Source organism: Primulina tabacum, unplaced genomic scaffold (genome assembly GCF_025594145.1).
Source record: "Primulina tabacum isolate GXHZ01 unplaced genomic scaffold, ASM2559414v2 Contig760, whole genome shotgun sequence".
Lineage (NCBI taxonomy): Eukaryota > Viridiplantae > Streptophyta > Magnoliopsida > Lamiales > Gesneriaceae > Primulina > Primulina tabacum.
The window spans coordinates 25,615-41,206 of record NW_027459892.1 but is presented as its reverse complement, the minus strand read 5'-3'; the positions used below and the strand labels follow the sequence as shown (position 1 = coordinate 41,206).

Sequence of the window (15,592 nt, the reverse complement as noted above, 5' to 3'; positions counted from 1 at the left end):
TGGTCTAGCAATCATTTGCAGACGTTTAATCAATGATTCAGCAAATCCATTATGTGTATGTACATGAGCAACAAGATGCTCAACAATGATTCACATAGACATACAATAATCATTGAAAGTCTGGGAAGTAAATTCACCAGCATTATCAAGTCTAATTTTCTTGATTGTATAATCTGGAAATTGATTCCTCAATTTTATTATTTGAGCAAGTAATCTTGCAAATGCAACATTTCGAGTTGAAAATAAACATACATGTGACCATCTGCTGGATGCATCAATCAATACCATAAAGTATCTGAATGGTCCACATGGTGGATGGATTGGTCCACAAATATCACCCTGAATACGTTCAAGAAACATTGGTGATTCAGTTTGGATTTTGGCTGGTGATGGTCTTATAATAAGTTTTCCAAGAGAACATGCTTTACATTGAAACTTATTATTCTGAAAGATCTTCTGGTCTTTCAACGGATGACCATGTGTATTTTCTATAATTCTTCGCATCATTGTTGAACCAGGATGTCCTAATCGATCATGCCAATTGATCAGCATTGAAGAATTATCAACTACCATGTTTGATTCAATTGGACTTATATATGTATAATGCAATCCAGTAGGTAGCATTGGTAGTTTTTCAACTACATATTTCTTTCCTGATTTGTATGTGGTAAGACACATATATTTCTCATTTCCTTCATTCATTGTTTGAGTATCATACCCATGGGAATATATATCATTAAAACTCAACAAATTTCTTTTAGATTGTGGTGAATACAAAGCATCATTGATCAAAAATTTTGTACCATTAGGTAACAAAAATTGTGCTTTACAACATTCTTTAATCAAGTCTACAGGACCTGATATTGTATTCACCATTGTTTTTGTTGGTTTTAGTTCCAAGAAATATCTTTTATCTCGAAGGATAGTGTGCATTGTACCACTATCAGGTATGCAAGCTTCAGCTTTGTTCGTAGCATTTTTCATATTTGAACTTCAAAAAAATATACAATGAAAAAAAAAATTATTGACAATACATATGCAATAAATTGAAAAATACAACACATATCATACTTGTACAATGAAACATTATCATACGAGTACATGAAAAATAAATTATTTTACAATTATATTCTACCAATATATTGTTCATTTTCAGAAAAATCATTGAGAAAATCTCCGGCGTTAATTTTTTTCATTTTTATTCCATCAGCATATTGATCATTTCCAGAGAAATCATTCAGGAAATCTGCAGCATCAAAATGAGTTGAATCACTCAAACGGCCACTGTGTTCAGTGAAGTTGGTCTCTTTTTATTTCCCCTTTATCGATTCTTTATAAAGCTTGCAAAGGTGCTCGGGGACTCGACAAATACGAGACCAATGTCCTGGAGTGCCGCATCTAAAACAAGAACTTTCAAATCTTTTTGAGTGATTTTCATTTACACTCATGTTCTCATGATGCCTTTTTGGTGGGTTGTTCGTGACGTCCTTTTGAGATAAGTTATAATAATAACTATCTCGATTGTTTTCAAAACCACGGCCGCAACCACGACCACTTCCACGTCCACGTCCACGACCACGACCAAAACCTCGACCAAAACCTTGTCTCTGGATTTGATTTTGGTTTCCAGATTTAAATTCATTTTTACTCACAGCATTTACTTCTGGAAATGCTGTTGATCCAGTGGGTCGGGACTGATGATTTCTCATTAATAGCTCGTTGTTCTTTTCCGCCACAAGAAGACAGGCAAGAAGTTCAGAATATCTCGCAAATCCACACACTCTATATTGTTGCTGTAAAGTTATATTTGATGCGTGAAACGTGGAAAATGTTTTTTCAAGCATTTCTGATTCCGTAACCTCATGTATACAAAATTTTAATTGCGAGATTATTCGATACATCGCCGAATTGTAATCACTAACTTTCTTGAAATCTTGGAATCTTAACATATTTCATTCATCACGGGCGGTCGGAAGTATAACTTCCCTTATATGTTCGAATCTTTCTTTCAATCCTTTCCACAGAGCCATGGGATCTTTTTCGATGAGATATTCACATTTTAAATCTTCATCGAGATGTCGACGCAAAAATATTATAACTTTTGCTTTTTCTTGTGATGAAGATATACCATTTTCTTTAATGGTCTCGCTTAGACCCAATGACTCAAGATGCATTTCTACATCGAGAGTCCATGGTATATAATTTTTTCCCGTGATGTCGAGCGCAACAAATTCGAGCTTTGTCAAATTTGACATGGTGGTACTAAAAAAAATTACGATGCATTTTATTAGTTAATGAATATTGCAATACAAAGTAATGGATAAACAACAAGTGCAAGCATTCGTAAAAATAAAGAAAGCACACGAGGAGGATATTCTCCAATAAATACAAGACTCGTGAGTATGATAACCAAAATAATTAAAAATAATCTTGAGAAAGCCATCTTCTTTTTTCTTCGAAAAATTTGATGAATAATAATTTTTAGAGAAGAAGAGAAAGTTGGAGTGATTGAATGTGTTTATGAGATCATATTTATATGGTAAAAACTAGCCATTTTGTTACCGTTTATTACCGTTGGTATACAAAAAATAAATGTATGTATTTGTACAATTTTATGGTAATAATATGATGTATATAATATTAGTCATGTTTAAATAATTATGTATATCATATCACATTATTATAATGAGGTGTCATAAGTTATTTTGTTTAAAAACCTTATAGGCTTTTATACTTGTTGTATCCCTTACCGAGAGTGTGGGATATCGTCTTTACATCCTCCTAGGATTTATAACAAGTTTTTGAAAAATTATTATTATTATTTCTAATTTTTATTATATAATAACATTATATTATATATTAAATATATACATAATAAATAAATAAAAGTAAAATAAATATTATTATTTTTGTTACCTTTTTTTTCTGTTTGGAGCTTGGAAAAGCATGGAGTACTTTTAGAGCTTCGTGCTGATAACGTGTTGTGAAAAAGTAAAAATTTATGGTAAAAAGTAAAAATCTCAAACTCTCAAAATTATCAAACTACACACTTTATAATATTTTTCTGTTAACTCAATTGTGATTTTCTTCACAAATGAGAGATCTATTTATTGAAAATCTTTACAAATAATCCAAAAATAAATTCATCATTACCTACATCATCACACACTAATTTTCAATATTTACAACTCTTATTTTCAATATTCAAATATTCAACATTCAAATATTCAATACACACATTTTAAATATTATTTTTCAACAATTATAACATTCTCTTACTTTATAATAATTACCCACGTGTCAATGGCATGTCTAATAATTGCAACGATTTGTGACACTTGTCAACATGTATTTACATAACATCAATAAATTAAAATAAAAATTAATATTATAATTCAAATATTTTAAATCATAAAATATTACGCAACAATTTCTTCTCGATAATCGGAAGAACTCGCACACTCAATTTTTTGGAACTAATTACGACAGCTGCTTGAAACACACAACCGATCAATCATTCTTCAAGAAAAATGTCATGGTTTAAGCAAGCATTCAAATGGCTGAAAAAAAGCACAAGCTCAGAAATATATGAGTGAACAAAAATTAAGAAAGAACATCCGCGTAATCTTGATTCTTTTCATCTTTAATCAACCAAAAGAAAGGGTGAATATCTGTTCAAAAAAATTCCCTGTTCGTCATTTAACCCCAAAACTGTGAAGACCCAGACTTTGCAAACAAGCAATGTCGTCGAGTAGCTTGATAGATTAAAACCTATTCTATCTCTGTGCTTATGACCATGAATAGTCTAAAACCCACATCGTGAACACGTCACCAAGAGTGATTGTAGGACTTGATCATCGGTAATTTATTCCTATTCCACTTCTGTGAAAGACAAAAAATATCAACCCACCTTCCTTTTTCTGACAGCATATCCCCAACCAGCACTGAATATCAGGAAAAAAAAAGAACCAAGAAGCAATAACAACTCATCTTCTCGATCAACATAAGATTTCAGTCAAACAAACCGCGTTTAGCAGATCAAGATTCCAGCTTAGCATCAGAAGAACTCAATCCAGGAGAAACTCCAGTAATTTGGGAGTCTAATGGTGCAATAGATTTGGGCTGCACTACTTCAAGTATTCTCAGAGCTGGTTTTGAGTTGTACTGCATTATGAAACGAAGAGCATTTTTCAGTGACAACAAATATGACAAATTTTATAATAAATAAACCATAAAGTAATATATATCCGAATGGAGGTTGTATTATATACCTTAGTCGCATCTTTTAAGAAAGCACTTATTTCTTCTTCGGTAAGTCCACCCTCATCTGAATTTTCCTCCCAACCCAAAGAGCGTAGAAAGGCAGCCTCTTCCTCCTCTGAAAATAAAGGATCCATGCTAGCGTTCTTTCCATTGTCTAAGTACTTCGGCACAATACAAGTATCATCAATGCAAGTCACATCAGCTCTTTTCTCAGACAAAAGGTCATCACTCAGGTTTGCACTTGATTGAGCATCATCAATCTGAGAAGTATTAGGAGCAGGTACATCCTCCTTTTCAGAAGTTTCTGAAGGTGGCGGGGATACAGCAGTCCCAGAGTCCATAACTGAGGAAAAGTTCTCAGTATCAGTATCAGTAACAGAAGTGGAGATCGCCATAGATTTCTTTCGCACAAGGTTGAAAAACTCTTTTCGACTTTGAGCTTGAGAGGTGGTTCGCTTCTCCAGCACAGTTAATACAGGCTTATGGTTCAGGGCTGGGATGTTTGGTGAGCCCTTGGCTACTACAGCACCAGCAACAGATGGAGCAGTGGGAAGTGTAGAAATTACTGCATTGATACCACTTGTTGGACTCGAATTGTCCTTCACAACAGGAGCAACCCCATTTTTCTCTCGTGATGGCTTGAGAACATGGAGTTTCCCCGCATTTGATGACTTAGACGTATCACCCTTCGAGTTATTAATGGGAAGTGAAGTTATGGGATGCTGCTGCTGGCCCAATTTAGTTTTCTGTTTATCTGAAGAATTTGAAACCTGTAGCAAAGTTGAGCATACTCAACAAATATTCACAAGAAATGCTGCAACCGGATAGTGCCAAACCAATGGAAAGTAAATGGCCAAAAGTTATAAAGTTCCAAATGATTAAGCGCTATCCACTCTTTTCGACAAAAAAGAGAGTATATATGATGTGCACAATTTATATAGCTCATTCAGGGAATACTTTCTGACAAATGTACCTGTTCACAAACTAGTATCACAAGAACAGAAAGAAAAGTAGTTGATAACCATCTTCAAGCTTATCAGATAATTTTACTCTCTATTATATGCAAGGACATATGAGTGACTCGTCATATTAATTATTTTCCATATGTGACATTCTACCTGGCCCCTTCTAGAAGCAATGTCTTAAAAACAAGAAAATCAAAACCAGGCATGTTGTAAAGTGCTGCAATCTGTCACCATATCCGTTTAAAGACATCAAAAATCCACAAGACATATCTCCAACCTTTTGCTAACAGTCAGCGAAAAATGGTTTACACTTGCTCACGAGAAAAATAACATGACGTTTCAGTTATTGTCGATCAATGGACAGAGGGATGACTCTGAACAAATGGTGATGTTAACAGTATAAAAATCAATTTAATTATTTGAAAGGACATGCAATTTCAGGGGTCCTACTGCAACAAACGAAGAAAGGGAGTATAACTAATTTAAGTGGTCTTTCAGAACCTAGGCACTGACCAAAGAGATTAAAGCATAACCAGAAATTCAGGCATGCAAATCTCATTAGCAGCTTTGAAGCAGGGGAAATCCAATATTCACAGAGGTTGTGACTTGTCATGTCACTTAATTATGTTTCATAGAAAATTTATTATTACAGTTATGATAAAAATAACTTCCTCGATCAGATGGAATACTCTTATGAGGCACATGATATCCACAATTCCAATTGTGGAGAACATAATACATATAAAGCATGTAGTTATAGATAACTTAATAGTAATCATAAAAGGAACAAGTCCACATAATTTTCCTCCAACGGGGACTTGGAAAAGAGCGTCAGGAAAAAAATTCAATCAGTCTTTAATATGATGAGAAGAAGGGTAAACTCGTGATAAGAAGTTGAAAAGCATTACACTTTAAAGAAATATCGAATTTCCAATGAAAAAGTTGACACATACGTAACAACAAAATAGACAAAGGAGTCCAATTTTACCATCTTGACCAGAGGACAAGGAAACATAACCATCCAAAGCCAAAACACAGCAGAGTGGAATGATTTTCAAGGTTGAATGACAGCAAAATATTTAACTTACCAAAGAGTTTCTTTTTAAACTTCAAGAGAGAAAATTGTTATTGAAACAGTAAATGGTGAAAAATCTGATCAGTTTAAAATTGTGGTTTGTTTTTCACAGAACGTAGCCAGCCATCAAACCACTGATTTTACCACTATGACATAATGATAGTCTCATATTAATTGCTAGAAACTAGCTACATCATTGGAATTTGGAAAATCCTGATAAAATACAGGTGATTGAGTTCATAAATTCAGGGAATAATAAACGCAACCCACCCAATGACATCAATACAGCTAGGCAACAAAAGGAGAAACAAACATTAAGAAGTTCAAGCAAGCTGTTTACCAAAAGGGTGGGAAAATAAGATCATATTAGATTTTAAGCTTCTTCAAGTACAAGACATACACCAATTGATTTATGTTTTCCTCGTACAATAAAAAGTTGGAACTTCACCTCAACTACCACAATCCCCAGATTTATTCATGTACGAATAGCTTTTTATCTACGATCGATAAAGTTCCTGATTTTGTTCTGCGATGAAAATATCGAAACTAAGGACATAGTACATTTTCTAAGAATTTCGAGCTAAAATCATTCCAATAGTACAGGGGCTTTTGTTTCTTCAATGATATTCCACTTATTATAATCTGCTTCCTTTTCTTTTCAGGTGAGATTGCTCAAAGCCTTACAACTCTAGTTTCCACTTTTCTCGTTCTTTCTCCCAGTTAACGAATTTCTAATTCTAGCCAAGGTTCATAATAGGCAGTTAGGAGAGACTGTTCTACATATTTCACTACTGGTGCCAAAAGAAAAATCATAGTTAATATAAATGTAGTTTTACCAAGACTCCAAGAGTAGATTTCCTCTTCAAAAAACACACAAACACACACAAGGCAGCCAAAAGTGATTAATCTTGCTGATCTTTTTCGATTATATAGTTTGATTGCCTAATTAAAGAGCTACTCTAGGACTGTTTCGTCCAAACTTCCATATCCATCAACAGACATCGTATGTTGCAGAAACTCTCCATCTATTGCTTAGGCTTCTTTTTCAGCATAAAAAGTGTCCTCGAGCTAATTTTGTACAAGATCAATTCCACAATTTAATCTACTATGATATGACAAGAATATTAGGACAATTTTAAAAAGATACTTCTAAAACAGCACAATGTTGAAGAAAAGAAGAAACTATTCAAGACCCCCCCCCCCCCCCCCCCCCCCCCCCCCCCCCCTCTCCAGTCATGTCTATTTCTAGCAATCTGAATCTAACTTGAACAGAAAACTTCATAAGACCACAAGACTAAATAAATTGCTCCAATCATGAGACATCAAAGCATATCTTGTGAAAAATCTAATATTTCCATTGTAATGAAAAACCTTCCGATTATGTAATCACGAAACAAACATTATAGCTTCTTTTTTTTTACCTAAAAGGAAGAAAAAATTAAATCAGTGAGACATGTACTGACCCATACACCTAGAAGAAAGATCACAATCAATAAAGTTCATCAACTGACCATATGAAACATGTCATATTTCTAAAATTTCAAAACAACTACAGTTCCACTCTTACCAAAGTCTTTGGCATGGATGGTGTGACTGGAATTAACGGCCTAGATTGTTTAATTGCCAGTTCTTCGAGCCTTTGAGTTCCAACAGATATCTGTAACAGAATGAACACTGTGTATTAGCAGAGTCACTCGAAAATCTTCAATGATAACGGAGAAAGGAACCTACCTGAGGCATAACCGGAGCTCGGCTTGGACCCTGAGCTACAGCTTCTGCCATATTGAGAGAGGTGGTTGTGCCCGAGGCAGGTTGTGTGGAAGCAAACTGTTGCACAGACGAGATTCCGATTCCATTGCTTCCAAGTAACACAGGAACCTCTGCCAAAGCAGATGTCCATTTTTCGCCACCAACTGCAGCAGCATGACCAATAGGTAAGCTCTGAATTGCAGAACTTAAGCCCGGAGATGGGACTCTTCCTACCTCCGGAATGACTGCTCTTTCTTCAGTTCCTAATGATGGAAAATTTCTCTCAAATCTCGTTTTGTTCACGTTGCCAACAAGAGTACCCTTGGTAAGCAAACCACTAGTGTTGTTTCCACCTACACTGCTTGAATCAGTTACAACTTTCTTAGTCCATGTGTCCCCATTCGACCCAGAAATTGCAGACTGAGATCGTCTTAACCCATCCCACTCAAATTTACCAGAAAAGGTGTTCCCCGATGAATCTGAAAAGCCCCTGTGCCAGCTATCCCCAGACACTGACTTGTCTTTGTCTAGAGAATCATGTCTATCTTTCTCCCAATCCCTGTCACGCCGATTTCGGCCAAAACTATTATAGGACCTCAGATTTCCAGAGCCATTACTACTGGAACTCCGGTGGAAATATGACGAGGTCGTTCTTTCAGAACTTGATGATCGTCCAAAATCATGACCATTGCTACTCAAAAATGAATTGTTCCTTGAAAGTTTGGGTGCAGATTTATCATCTAAAACAAAACAAAAAACATTAAAAATAGGTAGATCCGAAAGATTGAAAAAGTTGGATAAATAAATTCTTATTTAAGATGAAAATACCTAAATGCGAAGTAGACCCACTGCCGCTCTGGTTTCCAGAATTTTTCAACCATTCCGGTACTAAAGTCGGCTCACTTTTTTCCATAACTAGTGCTAAACATTATCATATACAAAAAAAGGGAGGAAAATTAACTTGTCCTCTTAGAATAACTACCACCGTTCCGCAGCCATGTGCCAATACCAATTTAGCAAATCTTATCCGCACCCAAACAAAATTGACCGTAGTCGGTCTAGCCTTTATTCTATATTGCTAATTCCCTAAATCCACCTTTTCTTCTCAACAGCCTAATGCCCAGCTCCAAAATTTAATAGCCAGGATCCCCAAAATGCAAGTTAAAGACACCAAATATAATACTCCAACAAACTGGTATTAGAATCAAAGAATTTGAACTGTCCTATACAGGGTATCTAGGGTTTCTTCTCGCTCTGTACAATTTTTAATATTCTATCAGCCCAAACAGAACATTCAACTTAACAAAACAAAAACCAACAAAACCCAATCACGTTTCAATTGCCAGAAACAGCATTAAAAGTAGCAGCTTCGAATGTCCTCCATGCTCAAAGAAAACAAGCCAGGAAGACACTCATACGTCAATAACAAGCAAATTCAACAAACCCCGTTAAATATTACCCCACTCCATGCACAAGGAATGCCAAAATAGATCAAATTCTTCAAAATAAATCTATACCCAAGTTAGAAAACGCATGAGAACCAAACCCTAGACCCTAGAATCCACCAAACAACAACGAAAAATCCCAAAATAAGCCAGGAATTCGAACAGTCTATCAGCACGGAAGTTTATCAAAACTCGGAAACAGTCGTATAATACCCCGAAAAACTTAAAAAAAATAGAACGAAACCAACGCGTCGAATAAAATATAATATAGGGAAACTATACCCAAAACAGTCTTCCGTGTTAAGGAAAAACCCTAATCCCTTGCACACGCCGCCTTTAGTTATGCTATCGTTTCAGAGTCTAAAACAAGTGCGTCGAATATTCTAGGCAAAAAAAAAAAGCCAAATGTCATCAATTTCCTCCGAAAATCCTTGGCCTGGTACGCAGCAGACGAGATGGGAAGAGGATTAAATCTGCGAATATTAGCGAGGAAGCAGAAGATTACACAGATTTTGTATGTATTTGCGGGTGTGTTGAGAATATATATATATATTTGTGTGTTTTGTTCATATAAAAAGAGTGGTTGTATAGCCCTACTTCGTTTCAATCTTAAATCCTAATCGTCGGATTAAGTACCCTTCAATACTAGGACTCTCTAACCAAGCTAATCCTAATCCATACCAATTTTTTGAACCTACTCTAACATATTGTCTATTATATATTAAAAATATTATTAAATTTTTTTTCTCGATTTAAATCTGACTTATATAATTAAATCTCGAACTTGATGTAGACATACAAAATGTTCTTGATAATAATGATCAGATGTCATATGATCGTTGTACTTGATAATAAACAAATAAATAAACAAGACAATAAGTTGGTTACGAAATTATTATGGATGAATGTGCAAGATAAATTTTTTAAACATTATATTCCATATAGTACAATACAAAAAAAAAAGTTATATCAGACTGTCTCATTGGTTAATTTTTTATATGAGTCTCTAATCTAACTCGATTTATAAAAAATAATTTTTATACCAAAATTATTGATCTTCTTTGTAAATATAGATCGGATCAACTCGTTTCACGGATATAAATTTCCTTAAACCATCTCACATAAGACTTATTATATATCATGATTTTGAATTATAATTTTATCTTAAAGTATTTCTGTTTTATGAAAATGTAACTCTCTAAACTTGACTTAAAAAATGAATGGTACCATATGTGGTCACAGTCCAAACATATAAAAAGGAAAGTTTATCTATCATATATTGCAAGTGTTAGGCAATTATCCATGTTATATTCGAAAATCCAATTTAAAAATTGAATGATTTTTAATTATATAGTTGTTTTTACAAAATTATGTAGATTGTGGACATATCAGGTGCAAAATCCATCGATTTAAGTGAAAAATTATAAAAATCTAACTTCTAATAATTCAAGAGAAATATATACTAAATTTGACTTTTGTATGATCTCTTAAATTAATATGTACTAAAAACAAAGGAATGCAAGAAAATTGCCATTGAAATCTAAGAAATAACTATCAATGTGATTTTTGAATATATAATAACCAGTGAGAATCTATAAGACATGAAAATATAATAAAATTGACGTAAAATGCTACAAACTGGAATGAAACAATTGCCTTCCATAAATTGGACCGCACCAGCTATACTTAAACTTTACACAAAATTTCAAAAAGATTTTTCTGTTTGTTTCATCTTCTTATTTGCCAAATTTTCTGCAACTATCCAGAGTTCCAAAATCCTCAAAATCAAATTCTATATTACTCCATTAAAACTCAGGTTTCACGATTCTTTCAAAATTTGCAATTACTCTTCACCCAACATCTTCCCACTACTTCATTGCAGGTTTTCACCATCGGCGCTGTCGAATCGCCATTTGCGGCTGCCACAAATACTCCATCTTTTGTTCTTGCTGCCTTAGTACCACATACATCGTTAGTTTTTCTGCTTTCTTTGGAGCGCATAGCTCGGTACCTCAATCCTCATCGCTGGCCACATCTTTGCTTAGCTCAATTGCTGCAACACAAGTTTCTTCCCCACACTCATTCTCGGAATGTTTCTGCAGCTATGATCAACTTTTTTGCCATTGTTTCTCGTACTTCATTTTGATTTCAGCTGCTTATTCCTCTTGTTTTCCTGATTGCCATGTCCTTTACTCAACCGAGATCTTCCATAGCCAATACACTATCTTTTCTGGGTGACTTATTCTGCCTCTGGTTCCCTCCACCGTCAATTTTGAGTCCCAAGCAATTCCCCACATACTTTTCTCATCTCAAGCTTCCATGGGTACGTCTTTGGATTTCTTCTTTGAGTTTTCTATGCTAGTCCTTAATTTCATGATTTATAGAATTGATGCTTACATCGGTGGGGGATTAGAGTGGTTACCTGATTTTTGTGCGGATTGGAAGAATTTTATCCTTTTTCTTTGTGTTTTATCTCATCTCAAGGAATGTGATAGTGATTGGAAATCTTGCCATAGGTTAAAACTGTAATGACCTGAATGTTTATTTTGAGTGAAGTACTAATAAGACATGATCAAAGAGTTTTTAATTAAGTATTATCAAGGAATTCATTAATTGAGGATCAACATGTTGGGATCCACCATATTTAAAATGGACAACTCAATCTACTTCGGATTACATTATACCCGAGAAATCCAACTAGATGAATGTGATTATAACACATGACAGATAAGATTGAGTTCGAATATTCTGAACTAGTCATGATGCAGTCTATGAACGGAAGCTGATTTTATTTGTTTCATACACCATTTTCCCTCAGCTAATCTCTCTGGAGTTCTAACCATATACCTTAGGTTTTTCTAGCCAATTTCTAAGACGGTTTAATTTCGAAAATCTTCGGAGCTAACGTCGACTCGAGGAGAAGTCGGTAAACCGAGACACACAGATCAAGACGTCTTCAGCGGGCTGATGACGGACGCCTGTACAATCCTAAAGCCTTAAATAATGATTTAAGGATCATTAGGAAGAACTTTGAAATATGTTTATTAATTCTGAATCTGGCATGATAATGATTTCAATATGTCGGTATTGTCTAGATTCAGACGAGTAAACTTATGTCAAATTGTTCTAATGAGGTACGTGATGTACTGACTGAGATATCCAAGCATAGTATACACACTTATATGTTGCATGATAAATGTTTTATTGCTTTGACATATTATGCCTGACATATCGCGTTGGGCCTGATATTTTTTGAGATATACCTTATTTGTTGGGGCCGCTCAACCCTGTTCTTTATTGTGGATTATTGGGTATTGAGAGCTACAGTGTCCAATGAGACCCGTGGGCTCTGATGACCCTAGACATTGTAGGTCCATGTTTTGATGATGACCGTAGGAGCTAAAACATGCCTAGGACATATAAAAAACAACACACTCGAGTACCTCTAGACTGAACATGAGATTCTTGACTTGATCCTTGATATTCAGGCATATTGCATTTCACATGCATCATATTAGTTTGTATGCTCGTTCATTGTCGTATTGGGCAATTGTCGATCACGTCCTTCTTTTCATCTTGGACCCCTTCCAATTCCACGGGGCAGGTCTTCGGTAGGTTGGATGTTTTGGATGGCCAGGGAAGCGGCTAGAGCAGTTGGGTTCTCAATGGGATCCAACAGAGGTTTTATTGGTTTCTTGTATTCTCATGCATAATTATGATTTCGATTTGGTTGTATTAAAGATTAAGACTGGAATTATTGTTCTGTTTTTGTTTGAATTGATAGATGATTAAGTTATTTGGTTTCTATTATTTAATTGTTGTTATCAATTTTAATTTTGAATGCTTATTATTTTGTTTAGTAGTGCTAGGGTAAGGGCGCTACATTTAGCGGTATCAGAGCATGCAAAATTTTTTGGGACATTAGAAATTCTATTTCAATGATTTAAATGTTGATTTTGGTTTCTTTTCAGATATCGGGAGATAGAAACAGTCGTGGAAGTATGAGACATGGCCGTTACAGTGACGATGAGTCAATCCGAGAACATCGTCATAGAGATCATGACAGAAGGCATCACCGAGGCTATGATGAAAGGAGATGTAGCAACCGCATCAACATTATGGATTTCATGAAGATTAGACCTCCACCGTTGACAGGAGATGATAATGATGATTTTGTTGAAGCTTGGGTCAATATCACGGAGCAGGGTTTTCAAGTGCTGCACTATGACGAGAATGAGAAGATGGAGTTAGCCGATTTCATGATCCAAGGAAAAGATCGTAAATTGTGGATATATGTTATTGGGGTGGATGTTGTTTGGGAAGTAGTGATGGAAATGTGTGTGACGTTGGATGTTTGGAAGAGAGTTGTTTTGCTGGTTTTTGTATCATGAGCCGACCACCTTCTTTCATTTATAGTAAATGCCATAAGTTGCTTAAAACTCTTCACTTATGAATATTTTTTCGATTTATTTCATAATGAATCAAAACACATCCAATGTGATAAAAAATATTATCATGCCTACTTTATTTAAACATCTCAATCCTTGAATGAAATGAAATACATCCATTTGCAATAGCGGTCCTAAGGCTACTTTACACCAAATCTTTAAACACAAAGTCACAATATATACCATAGTTGCCCAAAGCCTACTAAGACAGAATGAAAACTTAAGAAATCAAGAAATAATCTATGTATAGATCTTTGTTTCTTTCTGCCACGCTTTTCTTTACATTTGTCCACCGAAGTCCAACTCCTCATTCTACTTAGTTGACAACATGCTTATGCTAGTCTCCTTAGCATAGACCACAAGTCATCTCATAAATCATTACATATTCAGGTGTTCTTCTTTGATGATCACCTCTAAAGTGCCTTCAGGGAGTTCATCACTGTCAGAATCTTCTGTCTCCAACTCCTCATGTACTGACTCCCCATAAACCTTTTTCACGAGTTTAAATTGTTCTGACAATATCACCACTCATGGTGTGCAATCCACTAAGATTTGGAGCTTGCCCACACAAAAATCAAATGTTTTGTTTTTTTCACATCTTCCTCATCGAGTAAAACATTTCATCGCTAACTTTATTTCCAATAGCTGACCTACCCAATTTTGACTTGTTTTGCTCTTTATCAGTTTTCTCCCTTCTAGAAACAACTCTCTCCCTTAGCATCCTTTTTTTTTTTTGTGTTTTGGTGAGTGGCATAGGGAAATTTTTGTGTTGGTTCACTCTCCAAAATTCACTAAACTCATTTCTAGTAGGAATGACAAACCTGATCCTTGATCTCTGATCTTCAGCAGTTCTTTTCACTTGCTCATGTCTCTTCTGCCCTAATATTACAACTTTCTCACATGCTCTGACCCTTCTTGCTTGGAGTAAAATGAGTCTATAGATGGTAACTCCCAAGCCTCTGGTGAGATGACTTTCCCTTGAATTGCTGGCTCTTTTTTTCACCAGAACATGACCTACCACTCACTGGTTGTGAGTTAGCTGCTCCTCTTGAGAAATGTTGGTTCCTCGGACTGAAGGCCGTGACTCCCCAAACATTTCTAGAATGATTACGATGGATATGTTGTCTTCTCATTTCACTAGCATTAACCTCAAATATTTGCCTTTTGGGAATCCAACACTTCTTGGTTTTCTTTCTGGAGTAACACGCTTCCCTGTTCTTTCTTTATCCAAGAATGCCCCAAAATTTGTGGCATTCACATCCACATAGGCCACAGTGAGACATGTATCTTTATAGATGACCGTTTATTTCTATTTTTGGAGGGCCTAGGCATTTCTTTGTTGATTTTTTTATGCAAAACACAAAACATTTAGTGGCATGATTAAATGAAATATGATGCTTACAGTGATATCTGTCTTTCAACTCCTCAGTTTTTTGTGCCACTCTAACATCTAGACTAACATTTATTCTTTGAAGGCACTTTCATCATTAGCAGGAAGTACTCGGATTGGGCGGTGAACCTTGTTTCACATCCTTGGGATAGTTACTCCCATGACTTACACGTGCAAATCTGATCGTTTGAGTCACCAAAACCTTCACATAAATCAGGATATCATCAACCATAAGTTTTGAGGTCCTTTTTACCTCT

General features: G+C 35.3%; 2 protein-coding genes across 2 annotated transcripts; one reads left to right on the top strand and one right to left on the bottom strand.

Annotated features, from left to right (window-relative positions):
- Positions 1-3,619: 3,619 nt before the first annotated feature.
- LOC142534963 (uncharacterized) lies at positions 3,620-10,056 on the bottom strand. Its single transcript, XM_075641612.1, has 5 exons — positions 8,881-10,056; positions 8,035-8,792; positions 7,871-7,960; positions 4,272-5,033; positions 3,620-4,164 (listed from the first exon to the last, which is right to left on the bottom strand). Exons 1-5 carry the CDS (start codon positions 8,963-8,965, stop codon positions 4,039-4,041), a joined length of 1,821 nt encoding a protein of 606 aa, XP_075497727.1. The 5' UTR covers positions 8,966-10,056; the 3' UTR covers positions 3,620-4,038.
- Positions 10,057-11,219: 1,163 nt separating this feature from the next.
- LOC142534966 (uncharacterized) lies at positions 11,220-13,888 on the top strand. The gene is made up of 2 exons (XM_075641618.1): positions 11,220-11,820; positions 13,469-13,888. Exons 1-2 carry the CDS (start codon positions 11,680-11,682, stop codon positions 13,886-13,888), a joined length of 561 nt encoding a protein of 186 aa, XP_075497733.1. The 5' UTR covers positions 11,220-11,679.
- Positions 13,889-15,592: the final 1,704 nt, after the last annotated feature.